General features: G+C 40.5%; 1 protein-coding gene across 3 annotated transcripts in view; it reads left to right on the forward strand.

Moving 5' to 3' along the window:
• The window catches only part of dync1li1 (dynein, cytoplasmic 1, light intermediate chain 1), an 87,124-nt gene that overhangs the window by 18,837 nt on the left and 54,941 nt on the right, over nucleotides 1-13,346 (forward strand). For all 3 annotated transcript variants that reach the window (XM_070881293.1, XM_070881294.1, XM_070881295.1), the window contains exons 3-5: nucleotides 6,515-6,631; nucleotides 8,456-8,686; nucleotides 12,996-13,165. In XM_070881293.1, the coding sequence (XP_070737394.1) occupies nucleotides 6,515-6,631; nucleotides 8,456-8,686; nucleotides 12,996-13,165 (518 nt within the window). The remainder of the gene's footprint in view (nucleotides 1-6,514; nucleotides 6,632-8,455; nucleotides 8,687-12,995; nucleotides 13,166-13,346) is intronic.

The following is a 13,346-nucleotide window of genomic DNA, read 5'->3' on the forward strand; positions in this document are numbered from 1 at the left end:
TGGCAGTATAACCTTGTATGCTATTTGCTTTGGCTATTTTTTTCACACGGTTGATCATGAACCTAATAGAATTGTGTACTGTAATACCGAGATCATTTTCTTTCTCAACAAAATACAGTTCTGTACCCTGTCAGGTGTAAGTATACTTGCCGTTGATCCTGTCCATGTGCATAACATTACATTTATCTATGTTAAATACCATTCCATCGCATTAAGAGCCACTTGGAGTAGTTTATTCTCATCCACAGTCCTAATGCTTGCACATGTTCTCAACCTTTATTTGAATGATGCCAGGAACTAATGTGTATATAATAAGGATGTCTTTGTGATGCTCCACATGATGGGAGCTGGGTTAGTGTCTTTTTTCCCCCACGCATGGTACAGCTGAGTTCAGGAATATGGCATTAGGAGAAATAAGTGGGAACTATACATTTGCTCCAAAGATGGCCTGTTCACTGTGAATCATGCAGATCTAGCAGCTGCCTTCAGTGACATTGGCAAAAGTTTGGGCACAGATTACTGCATTATAAAACAGGATGGCCGTCCACTGTGACTCTTGCAGATCTAGCAGCTGCCATCAGCGACATTGGCAAAGGAGATTGCTGCATTATAAAACAGTTAATCAGGGGGAAAAAAATTATTTACAAATTAGACTTAATAGTAGCTCAAACTAACTTGTGTTTCATACGGAGTGCCTAAACTGCGGGGGAGGGGGGTAGGGACATTCTGTATGGTGTTTTTTAAAAAAAATTGTTTTCTATGATTGCTTAGTGTAGCACTGAGCCATACAGATCAAACTAAATTTGTTCTCTGTTTTTTGCTTAATCAGTTGATGTAACCTGGGGGTGTGGTCCTGCTCCTAGTCAATATCAAATGCTGGAAATTCCTGTGACAATTGATGATGGGAATTGGCAATGAATTTTCTCCCACATATCCAGTTGAATACCATGTCAACCCTCACTGTTCAGATGCACATTTGAGTAAGTTACTATTACCCAGCATGAGTCATTACTTCAGGACAAGAGAGACTAAATTGGAGGGACAAATATAAAAGGGTAATTTTCTGACTGCACTCCCAGCAGGAAGCCTCATAAATGATTGGAAATTCAAGTGTAGCGTAAGCCTGAATTCCCAATATATGGCCCCAACTGTTGAGGCTCTCTGCTAGAACAGTAAAGTTAGTAAATTATCCCTATGGTGTAGAACATCTGTATGCCATGGTGTCTTCACTTGTGAGCTAATTCCTGACTTTATTCTTTGAGCTATAGAGCCGTCACTTGAGGATATGTTTATCATGTTTTTTTAGTTAGCCATGAGGTTACAGCTTCTAATATTTTATTTAAAAAGTGCACCTTCTTAGTGTTCATTTAATTTCAGCGGAAATAATGTAAGTGTGTTTCTTTTTGTTTACTGCGTGTGGGTGTTTTGGTTTGGCCATTTTTCTTTTCTTTTAATTCCTCAAGTTTTTTTTTTCCAATTTCTGTTTTCGTCTCATTTTTTTCTTGTTTTCTTTTTTTAGGTGGAAAGGGGTGGGTGTGCAGGTTGGAAGTGCAGTGAAGGGAGTCTGGTATGGGTGCCAGCTGGAATCAGGGTTGAACTATGGTGGCAAGCTGAATGAGGTGGTAGAGGTTGAAGATAGGCTGCTGGCTGCGACTAGGACCTTTGGTAAGTGGTAGCAAGAGTTGGTAGTGGATGGCGCAAGATTGGGACAATGTTGGCAAATGTATAGGGCAGGACAGAACATTTTTGAGAGCGAGGGTGAGTGAAGAACTGGATTCAGTGGGACCAGGATGAGGCGGTGATGGAGGGAGAGGTGGTTGGAGAATCGTGTGCATAATGTGAGGTTTGGTATCATAAATAAGTGTTATAAAAACAATTGTGCCTGAAACCATGCTGGAAATTGGTGATGCATGCTAGTTGTAAAACCTGTATAGTTCAATACAAAGAAACAAACTAGTGAAGAGTGAAGTTCATACAAAAATCAGTTGTGAATATTAGAAAAGATAAGATGGTGATTATTGATTTACAAAAGGCTGCAATAGCAAGATTTTAATAAACTTTTTTTTTTAAATGGTATCTGTTTAAAAACTAGATGGAATCTTCAAGGGATATATGTTGGGTGGAAATATAGAAATGTGTTAAATTAATTTTAGAAGGCAGCAACTAAGGTTCTAAAGGAAGGCTCTGAAGTAGATTTCATTTTCCTGTATTATCAGTGGATACAAAGCTACACATAATAGGGCTGTTCAGAGGATAGGGCTCATGAACTGGCTTGATAGTAGCTTCAGGTTATCATATGTTCTGGTATTACACACAGTATTCTCTATATAGTTTATGAATACAGTTACAATGTCTCAAATCCGGCAACCTTGGGACCGAGACCATGCCGCTTTTCGGATTTTTCCAGATTTTGGACAAGAAAATCAAGAGTGTATGTATGCTACCAAGACAAAGTACTAATGCTGGCGTGGATCAGGTCGAGTCGGGCTGGGTCGAGGGTCATTTGGCAAGGCTCGGACCGATCGCACACCATTTAAAACATAGCAGCAAAGCCGATAACTAGTCCGGCTCGCCGGTTTATGGACAATAATTCCGGATTTTATTTTACTGATTATCAAATTGGATTTTCTCTCATGTCTGGTTTTCGCATAGCCGGATTTGAGACGTTGTACTGTACTGTGAACAAGGGACTCGGGAGCCCTTACAAATCTGTACAAGTGACATGAGCTATTCCAGTTATCAATATGAATTCTACAAAACAATAATTCAGAGGAGTTTCGGTCCATTTCCTTGTTGATGTGAGTCCATGGCTGAAATTTCCAGTCTCTTGCACTGGAGCAATTCATTTTAGGAAGACAGAAGGTAAACGAATACAGCTTTGCTGATCTTGTACCTAATGTGTTTTATACAATTATTTTTGGCATCTCCAGCTGAGTATTGTAGTGTTTTGTTATTGCGGTCTTGTAAAAATGTACTATAAATGCAAATATTTCTTAAAATTGATAATTTTTCTGATGCTTCATCCATCTGATCATTTTATGGTATGCAAGGTATTTTCTACGACTTCAGTTCTTTCTGTCTTGATATTGATTTTTTGCAGTATATTTCGATCCAGTATATCTCAGATTCTGTTTGAATGTATTCATATTCATATAATCTACCTCGAAAGGAGCTCCATACATGACTTGTGAGGTATTAGTGTTCATTCTGATGTCACAGCACAGCTGTTGCATTTCATGGCTACATTCCTGTGCTTCAATATGAATTGCTCCCTATTGACTAGAAGTGTTGATCTGTTTTGAATTCAAATGTTTCTGCAGCCAATGAGGATCTGAGACTCTGGATCAGAGTTGATCAAACTTGTCAACAATTGAGCTTCAGTAAGAACTCTGAAATCCGACATATGGGGTATGCATGCCTAATAAGTAGATACTTTTTGAAGCCACAATGGATTTTAGGGTTACATAGAAACATAGAAAATAGGTGCAAGAGCAGGCCATCTGACCCTTTGAGACTGCACCACCATTCAAATAAGATCATGGCTGATCATTCCTTTAGTACCCCATTCCTGCTTTCTCTCCATACCCCTTGATCCCTTTAGCTGCAAGGACCATATCTAACTCCCTCTTGAATATATCTAACGAACTGACAACAACAACTCTCTGCAGTAGGGAATTTCATAGGTTAACAACTCTCTGAATGAAGAAGTTCCTCATCTCAGTCCTAAATGGCTTATCCCTTATCCTAAGATTATGTCCCCTGGTTCTGGACTTCCCCAACATCATGAACATTCTTCCTGCATCTAACCTGTCCAGTCTTGTCAGAATTTTATATGTTTCTATGAGATCCCCTCTCATCCTTCTAAACTCCAGTGAATACAGGCCCAGTCGATCCAGTCTCTCCTCATATGACAGTCCTGCCATCCCAGGAATCAGTCTGGTGAACCTCCGTTGCACTCCCTCAATAGCAAGAATGTCTTTCCTCAGATTAGGAGACCAAAACTGAACACAATATTCCAGGTGGGGCCTCACCAACTGCAGAAAGACTTCCCTGCTCCTATACTCAAATCCCCTTGCTATGAAGGCCAACATACCATTTGCCGCCTTCACCGCCTGCTGTACCTGCATGCCAACCTTCAATGACTGATGAATCATGACACCCAGGTCTCGCTGCACCTCCCCTTTTCCTAATCTGCCGACATTTAGATAATCTGCCTTCGTGTTTTTGCCCCCAAAGTGGATAACCTCATATTTATCCACATTATACTGCATCTGCCATGTATTTGCCCACTCGCCTAACCTGTCCAAAAGACTCTGCAGCCTCTTAACGTTCTCCTCACAGCTCACACCGCCACCCAGTTTAGTGTCATCTGCAAGCTTGGAGATATTACACTCAATTCCATCATCCAAATCATTAATGTATATTGTAAAGAGCTGGGGTCCCAGCACTGAGCCATGCGGCACTCCACTAGTCACTGCCTGCCATTCTGAAAAGGACCCGTTAATCCCGACTCTCTGCTTCCTGTCTGCCAACCAGTTCTCTATCCATGTCAGTACATTACCCCCAATACCATGTGCTTTGATTTTGCACACCAATCTCTTGTGTGGGACCTTGTCAAAAGCCTTTTGAAAGTCCAAATACACCACATCCACTGGTTCTCCCCTGTCCACTCTATTGGTTACATCCTCAAAAAAATTCCAGAAGATTTGTCAAGCATGATTTCCCCTTCATAAATCCATGCTGACTTGGACCAATCCTATCACTGCTTTCCAAATGTGCTGCTATTTCATCCTTAATGATTGATTCCAACATTTTCCCCACTACTGATGTCAGGCTAACTGGTCTATAATTACCCATTTTTTTCTCCCTCCTTTTTTTTAAAAAGTAGTGTTAGCAACCCTCCAGTCCATAGGAACTGATCCAGAGTCGATAGACTGTTGGAACATGATCACCAATGCATCCACTATTTCTAGGCCCACTTCCTTAAGTACTCTGGGATGTAGACTATCAGGCCCTGGGGATTTATCGGCCTTCAATCCCGTCAATTTCCCTAACACAATTTTCCGCCCAATGAGATACTTCAGTTCCTCCTTCTCACTAGACCTTCGGGCCCCTAGTACATCGGGAAGGTTATTTGTGTCTTCCTTTGTTCAATTGGTCTGCCATCTCTTTGTTCCCCATTATAAATTCACCCGAATCCGACTACAAGGGACCACCGTTTGTCTTCACTAATCTTTTTCTCTTCACATTATCTATAGAAGCTTTTGCAGTCATTTTTTATGTTTCCGGCAAGCTTTCTCTCGTACTCTATTTTCCCCCTCTTAATTAAACCCTTTGTCCTCCCCTTTATTCTAAATTTCTCCCAGTCCTCCGACTTGCTACTTTTTCTGCCTAATTTGTATGCCTCTTCCTTCAATTTAACACTATCCTTAATTTCCCTTGTTAGCCACGGTTGAGCCACCTTCCCTGTTTTATTTTTACTCCAAACCGGGATATACAAATGTTGAAGTTCATCCATGTGATCTTTAAAAGTTTGCCATTGCCTATCCACCGTCAACCCTTTAAGCATTATTTGCCAGTCTAATCTAACCAATTCGCGCCTCATACCAACAAATTGTAAGTTTTTAAGTTGTATGCAGTGTCTGTGTGAGTGGTGCACAGTCCGGAAGAGCCCAATATATTCCTGTATTCCCTTTTTCAATGTGGTAGTAGGGCAAGAGCCAGTTGCCTAATAGTTCCATTTAGGTGTACTTGATGAGATTGGTGGCCAGCAGGATACTCAAATATACTTTGTTTTTGAAACATGTCCCAGTAGAAAGTGTGATATTTGTATTGGTGGTTTATTATTGATGGTAAATTGATGTAAAAGAAACAGTGCCACTGTCAGCTGAAGCCACAGAGACCAGAAAAAGAACTGGTTTTCGCAGGTGCTTCCAGTGGCAAAGCACCTGTCAGAATCTGAGGTGGCCATATTTTCTGGCTGCTTGTAGCTGAGCAGCTTAGCTCACTTGTACAAAGTGGGCTTGCTGGCTTATATGGACTTTTGCCTGTCATTGAAGAACATACAGTGACATAGTTGGGCATAATTGTTTTAAAATAACACTAGCTGTTATAGGAACCACCCACATTGTATGCAATATAATTTCTAATGCACCCTTAAGTTGCATCTGCTATTGCAGAATTGCTTCCTGAAGTGGTTCGACAAGGTAAATGTGCCACAAATGACCAATTCTAGGCTATTAAGTTAACTTGTTGCTTAGTAGCTCCAAATTTGTCGTCGTAATTTGAATTTTTTTATTTAAAAAAAAATAGAATCGGCATAATATTCACAGCAGGGAAGAGAAACACAGTCAAATATGTTTGTGGTGAGCAAGTAATATTTTCTAAGATAGCCAAACAAGGTGTGAAATTCAAAGTGTTACGGTGTGTTGGTTAGATTTTGATGTAATTCGGTTTCTGTAGATGTTCAAATAATGAGCTGATTTTTTTTTCCACCCCCTTCCTGTATTTCCAGGAGAAGATGGATCTGGTAAAACCACTTTAATAGCAAAATTACAAGGAGTAGAGGACTACAAGAAAGGGAGAGGAATGGAGTTTTTGTACCTTGATGTTCATGATGAAGACATTGATGGTGAGTGTCATACTGTGTTTGGAAAACTTGTTTATTTTTTAATTAATATTGCAATATGCTTTTAATATGTACTTGAACACTCTCTTGGTTACTTATTTTTCATACCAAGAAAATGTAGACATGGGGCCAGAATTTGCGCTGGGTAATAACTGTGAACTAACAGCGTTTGCCATTATTACCCCCTTTAAAAATGACCACAACTTCAGGATGTAGCGCATGCGCATCTAAATGCGGGAACCCTGAAGATGCAGTCAGTCAGTGCTCCGACACTGGCTATGCTGTGGACTCCCACCCCAAAGCCGACAGTCAGTGAAACTGATGAAAACTTGGGCTTTTCCACAGTAATATCGCTGTTAAATACCCTGTTAAATGTTAGGCCTTGTTTGATTAGGTGTAATTGGGGTTTTAGCAGCCTATTGACTGCTAAATAAACATTGTGGCTCTGAAAAACTAATTTTAATTTTGTGAAGTGTCAAACTTCTCCATTATGAAAAAATCATCATTTTTAAGAAACTTAAAGAAATGTTTTTTAATTTTTTTTAAGTTCGTTCATATTTATTTCCGGTTCCATCGTATCCCCATGTGAGAGCCCGAGTCTTCATTTTGCTCTCTAACATTTTTTAAAAGTCGGAATAAAAGCAGGTTCTCATTTCCTGCTTCTCTGAGGATTCTGCAATGTGATTGGCTGCTTTGACAAAGATCCCCATCATTTTGCATTAAAATCACTTGCATGCTGAAAAAAGAAAACTTCTCGCCACAGAGATCACGACATCTCTCGGAACCTTTCTTTGAGGCCAGCGGCAAACATCTTTGCTTCGCTGCTGACTGCAAATTCCAGGCCATGGTCAATGTTTATGTCCTGGAAATAGTCACTATAGATGAAACTGGTAACCTCTCTGCAGCCTTTGGCACGGTCGGCCACACCAGCACTTCTTCATTATCAAGCTCAGTGGGACTGCCATCCCTTGGCTCCACTCTTACCTATTGAATTGCAGCCAAAGCCTCTCCAGCAATGGCTTCTCTTCTCGGCCCAGAACATTACTTTGAGTCCCGAAGGGATCTATCCACAGATCCCCCCTGTTCCTCATTAACGTGTTGTCCCTTGGCGACATCACCAGTTTTATCTCCCCCCCCCCCCCCCCCCCCCCGCTGCAAGTTTCATGGCTGATGAAGTGAAGGTAATGCTGCATGATTGCGACCTAGTTTTCCTCTCTGCCATTTCATGGCGCTGCCACCATAGGTCATAGGTCATTAATACAGCATACTTGCCAGGAAGTAGAAACAAGCTTCAGGCTACAGCTAACCATTGCTGCCACTGCGTGTGTCAGCTGTATGACTTACTATGATTGAGGTGCTTTCAAGAAAGCATCCAACATTACAGTATCCATGTATCTTGGTTGTGCCATTAAGTCTGCTGTGCCTCAACATTCATTGACCATCTGCCAAAGAGAAATGTTCGCTTGTCTACAGATGAGTGTGTTTGGCACGAGAAGGCGAGTACAGAGCCTGATGTTCCAGGCATTCTTCCATTGGTCTTCCTCTTCTAAACATTTCAGATAGATATGCTTAGAAGAAGATAAATGCATTTAGTGCAGTAAGCGCAAAGGCTCATGGAAGCTTACGTGCCAGCAGAAAGAAAAACACAAAAATCCAGAAATTATTATTAAACTGCAAATTAATTTATTTACCTTTTTAAAGCCCCAAGTAACCGTAGCAGCCCTGAATATTGCATGAGGTGTTATGAGAACTTTAGATGAGGGTGCAGTCCAGTGGTGTAAAGTGACTGGTGGTTTTATTTTCTTTTGTGGGATCTTGTATTAACAGATCATACTCGATGCAATGTTTGGATCTTGGATGGTGACACTTATCATAAAGGTCTCCTGAAGTTTGCAGTTACATCTGATAACATAAAAGACACTCTGCTTATGCTGGTGGTGGACATGTCCCGGCCTTGGATGGTCATAGATTCATTACAGAAGTGGACCAACATTGTTCAAGAACACATTGACAAACTAAAAATACCGCCAGAGGAAATGAAAGAAATGGAACAAAATTGTAAGTCCTATGCTGTATGGAAATAACAAGCATATATTATAATATATTTCTCATTAAATAATTCATTTATTTTTCTATTTAAAAATGTACTATGGCTGTTGGGGTAACTAGCTTGCCTTGTTTTTGAACAGTCGCTTCACTTTCTCCCTCTGGGAGAAATTGGAGAGAGTGGAGGAGGAGGAAAGGTTTGTGTTGTGTGAGCTTCCAACAATGGATCCTCAACTACTTTCAGCATTTTCCAGTTCAAGGTTGAATATCATTCATTTAGATTGAGTGTTTCTCAATTCAAGTTCTTCAGCCATATGCTTATTGTGGAGAGGGCTGCACGCCATCACAGCTGGGTTGGATGGTCACCTTACTGCTGGTGATGAGAATTATGATAGTCTGCACGTTGCAGGGGGCCTCTCGTGCTGCAGTGAGTAGGCCCAACAACCACTGCACTGGTTTGCTTTTTTTTTTGCAGAACAAAGGAGAGAATTCCTAAAACACTATGCAACACAGTTTGACTTAATCACTTACTGTAATATCCCAAGTCACCATGCAGCATGGCTGAATAAGGGAGCATGACAAGAATGTGTGAGAGGGTGCCTTACTGCCCACAGCCCACCGGCATTCATTGGGTAGGAAGAGAGGAAATTTGTCGAGTTTATGTAATGTGGTATGTACGCTGTAAATTCAGTTGCCCCATTTACTTTTTGCTGCAAGTGGTATCTCTAACCTGTCTTCGTACACTTGTTTCATGACAGCCGAAGGCTATGTTTCAATCTTAAAACCTGCATTGCTCCGAGTGCAAGTACAACCATACCAAGAAATCTTAACATACCAATGTAATCCTCCCACAGGCACCATGTAATCAAAATGTACAGTGCTTTAGAAAAATGTGGGTGGAAGCTCTTCGAAATACAAATTTTTTTTTTTTAAAAGGTACTCTAGTGAATTGCAAAATGCAGTTTTTGCCATTGGGTAGTGGCTGCAGCATCTGAGCTATGCATCCAGCAACTCTCAGGATTGTTTTATTTTTGAGTACTCCAAAGGATGTTGGCAATTCAGTATCCTTCACTACAAATTGTACTTCTGCTAAATGTTGTTAAATTATGCTTTCAGCAGGGTGAAATCTGTTAGTAGGAATAGTATCCGTCCAGAAAAATGTATTTTTTTCTCAGCATATGCCGAGTGACTTAACTAGATATATGTTGCAAATTAAAATCATTTTAAAGTCTCATTTTGAAGTACTGAGGATTTATCAAAATTAGTATGAAGTTGAAGATAATTGTTTCTGTGACTGAGTTCTTGATGTCCTTCATGATCCTCTGGATCAATTCCTATCGAGTGGAGAGTAGCCAATGTAACCCCACTTTTTAAAAAAGGAGGGAGAGAGAAAACAGGGAATTATAGACCGGTCAGCCTGACCTCAGTAGTGGGTAAAATGATGGAATCAATTATTAAGGATGTCATAGCAGCGCATTTGGAAAGAGGTGACATGATAGGTCCAAGTCAGCATGGATTTGTGAAAGGGAAATCATGCTTGACAAATCTTCTGGAATTTTTTGAGGATGTTTCCAGTAAAGTGGACAAGGGAGAACCAAATGATGTGGTATATTTGGACTTTCAGAAGGCTTTCCAGAATGGCAGGCAGTGACTAGTGGGGTACCGCAAGGTTCTGTGCTGGGGCCCCAGCTGTTTACACTGTACATTAATGATTTAGACGAGAGGATTAAATGTAGTATCTCCAAATTTGCGGATGACACTAAGTTGGGTGGCAGTGTGAGCTGCGAGGAGGATGCTATGAGGCTGCAGAGTGACTTGGATAGGTTAGGTGAGTGGGCAAATGCATGGCAGATGAAGTATAATGTGGATAAATGTGAGGTTATCCACTTTGGTGGTAAAAACAGAGAGACAGACTATTATCTGAATGGTGACAGATTAGGAAAAGGGGAGGTGCAACGAGACCTGGGTGTCATGTTACATCAGTCATTGAAGGTTGGCATGCAGGTACAGCAGGCGGTTAAGAAAGCAAATGGCATGTTGGCCTTCATAGCGAGGGGATTTGAGTACAGGGGCAGGGAGGTGTTGCTACAGTTGTACAGGGCCTTGGTGAGGCCACACCTGGAGTATTGTGTACAGTTTTGGTCTCTTAACTTGAGGAAGGACATTCTTGCTATTGAGGGAGTGCAGCAAAGGTTCACCAGACTGATTCCCGGGATGGTGGGACTGACCTATCAAGAAAGACTGGATCAACTGGGCTTGTATTCACTGGAGTTCAGAAGAATGAGAGGGGACCTCATAGAAATGTTTAAAATCCTGACGGGTTTAGACAGGTTAGATGCAGGAAGAATGTTCCCAATGTTGGGGAAGTCCAGAACCAGGGGTCACAGTCTAAGGATAAGGGGTAAGCCATTTAGGACTGAGATGAGGAGAAACTTCTTCACCCAGAGAGTGGTGAACCTGTGGAATTCTCTACCACAGAAAGTTGTTGAGGCCAATTCACTAAATATATTCAAAAGGGAGTTAGATGAAGTCCTTACTACTAGGGGGATCAAGGGGTATGGCGAGAAAGCAGGAAGAGGGTACTGAAGTTGCATGTTCAGCCATGAACTCATTGAATGGTGGTGCAGGCTTGAAGGGCTGAATGGCCTACTGCACCTATTTTTCTATGTTTCTATTAATTTAAAATGCTGTGCCTTGTTGCCTTCACGAAAGGGTTTCCCAAAATGATAATGACTCTGTTGCATGCAGCAAAAGTGAACGTAGTACATATTCCAAGGCCCCTTGAAGCACCTGATGCTATGGCCTCCACCCCATTTACCTTGCCAGGTGCATTATCCAGTGACCTCTGTGGGAAAGTGATTGTCTGTGGACGATGACTGAGAGCAGAATGAAGATCAGCCATGATGAAATAGCTTGCTGGTTTACACATGAAGAATGGCCACTTGGACAAATCAAATATAAAGCTGCCAGCACTCATAGGATCACAACTCAGCAAGAGTTAGCATCTTTAGAAGAGGAAAAAATTGGAGGGTAAATAAAAAGAAAAATGGGTTTAAAAATCCTGATTTCTCTCTGTGCTTCAGATAGTTATGAGAAAGGTTGTATGTTATCTGATGGCTGTCTGAACTACTTATCTTTTTGTTTTTTACTTTTCAAGCTCTGTCTTGTGCAATAAAACTATTTGGTTTTGCCATCAGTGCCACACTCAAGAACCCACTACTACAGTGACAACAATAACTGTCCATTAGGTCTCGGTAGCAACAGAAACATTGTAGTTGGCCTGAAGGTTAGGGGGGCAATGGGAAAAATTATCCACAACGTCGTCTTAATTGATATCTAGTCACCTTACCTGAAAGAACCTATATTTTAGAAAGCTGAGTTTAGAAGCAACAGATGTCAAACAGCAGGACAATAATTACATAACTAAGTGGATATAGTCTTTGTAGTATTTGCTAATGGTGACAAATGGAGTAAAGTTTTCTTGGAAGATTCGCATTTCAGCTTTTCTTGCCAGGTTTACCAGTCCACATGATTTCACTAATACAGTTCACAAACCCTAGGAATTCGCAGTTTGACCTGTTGATATTTATAGCCCAAAGCAGCAAGTGAATGTCCTCCGAACATTTTGACACCAAAACTAAGTAATGTCGTGTCCTTTAATATGTTTGTGTTTCTGAAATCTACAAAATTATATATTGGAAAATATTTTTTTAAGTGTACAAGAAAGTGTCCACACCTCCCTGCACCCCTCCACCCTCCCACTACCACCTGTGGCTGGAGATGATCCCGCCCTGTCACTAAGCACCCTGCTCTAATATGTAGAATTGTATAACTATGGCCCTCAGTACAAGTATTGTAGCACGTACTGTCACAAAACATATCGTGAGAAAGCGTGTAAAGCGTCTGCAAAATATTAAAGTTTGAAGGAAAATGTGAAAATACTGTTTGTCATTAGTGCTCATTATTTCTGAGTAGAAGTTAAAGGGCATTAAAGCTCACCAGTTTTGCAGATTGTTTGTTTTTCTCATAACTAATGTGTTCCCTGAAAACACTTAACAATTTATGAAATGCTGTTTTTAATAGTAAAAGAAACCCCTTACAAACCTTTACAGACGCTATTCATTTATGTTTTTGCTAACTTTTTTAAAAACTCCGTGGCATCAGTAATTTTATGTGAAGTTACTCAGTGAATGAGAAACTGCATTAACTATACTGCATGTCATTAAATGTAATATTTTGAAAATTTATTACACGCAGCCCAGGTAGGATACTAATTTAGTGCCTGATACTTTTTACACTTCATTTTTTTTTCTATCTACAGTGGTGAAAGAGTTTCAAGAATATGAAGAGCCAGATAAGGAATTACCAGTTTCTCCACAGCGAAGAAATACTGTATCGCAAGAAGCAAATGAAGAAAGCGTACTCTTACCTCTCAGTTCAAATACACTTACACATAATCTTGGCATTCCAGTACTAATAATCTGCACCAAGGTTTGTATATGAAAAAATGTTAAAACTTGATAAATCACATTATTTTGCTTGAGTAATATTTTGTGTGACTTACAAAGCCTGTCTTTCCCCCCTCTTCAAGCCTTTTATGATTTGGGGAAAATATTTGCACATAAAGAATGGTTCAGGTAGCTTATCTCAATTAGAACATAGAAACATAGAA

This window comes from Pristiophorus japonicus, chromosome 5 (genome assembly GCF_044704955.1).
Source record: "Pristiophorus japonicus isolate sPriJap1 chromosome 5, sPriJap1.hap1, whole genome shotgun sequence".
In the NCBI taxonomy this organism is placed as follows: Eukaryota; Metazoa; Chordata; class Chondrichthyes; family Pristiophoridae; genus Pristiophorus; species Pristiophorus japonicus.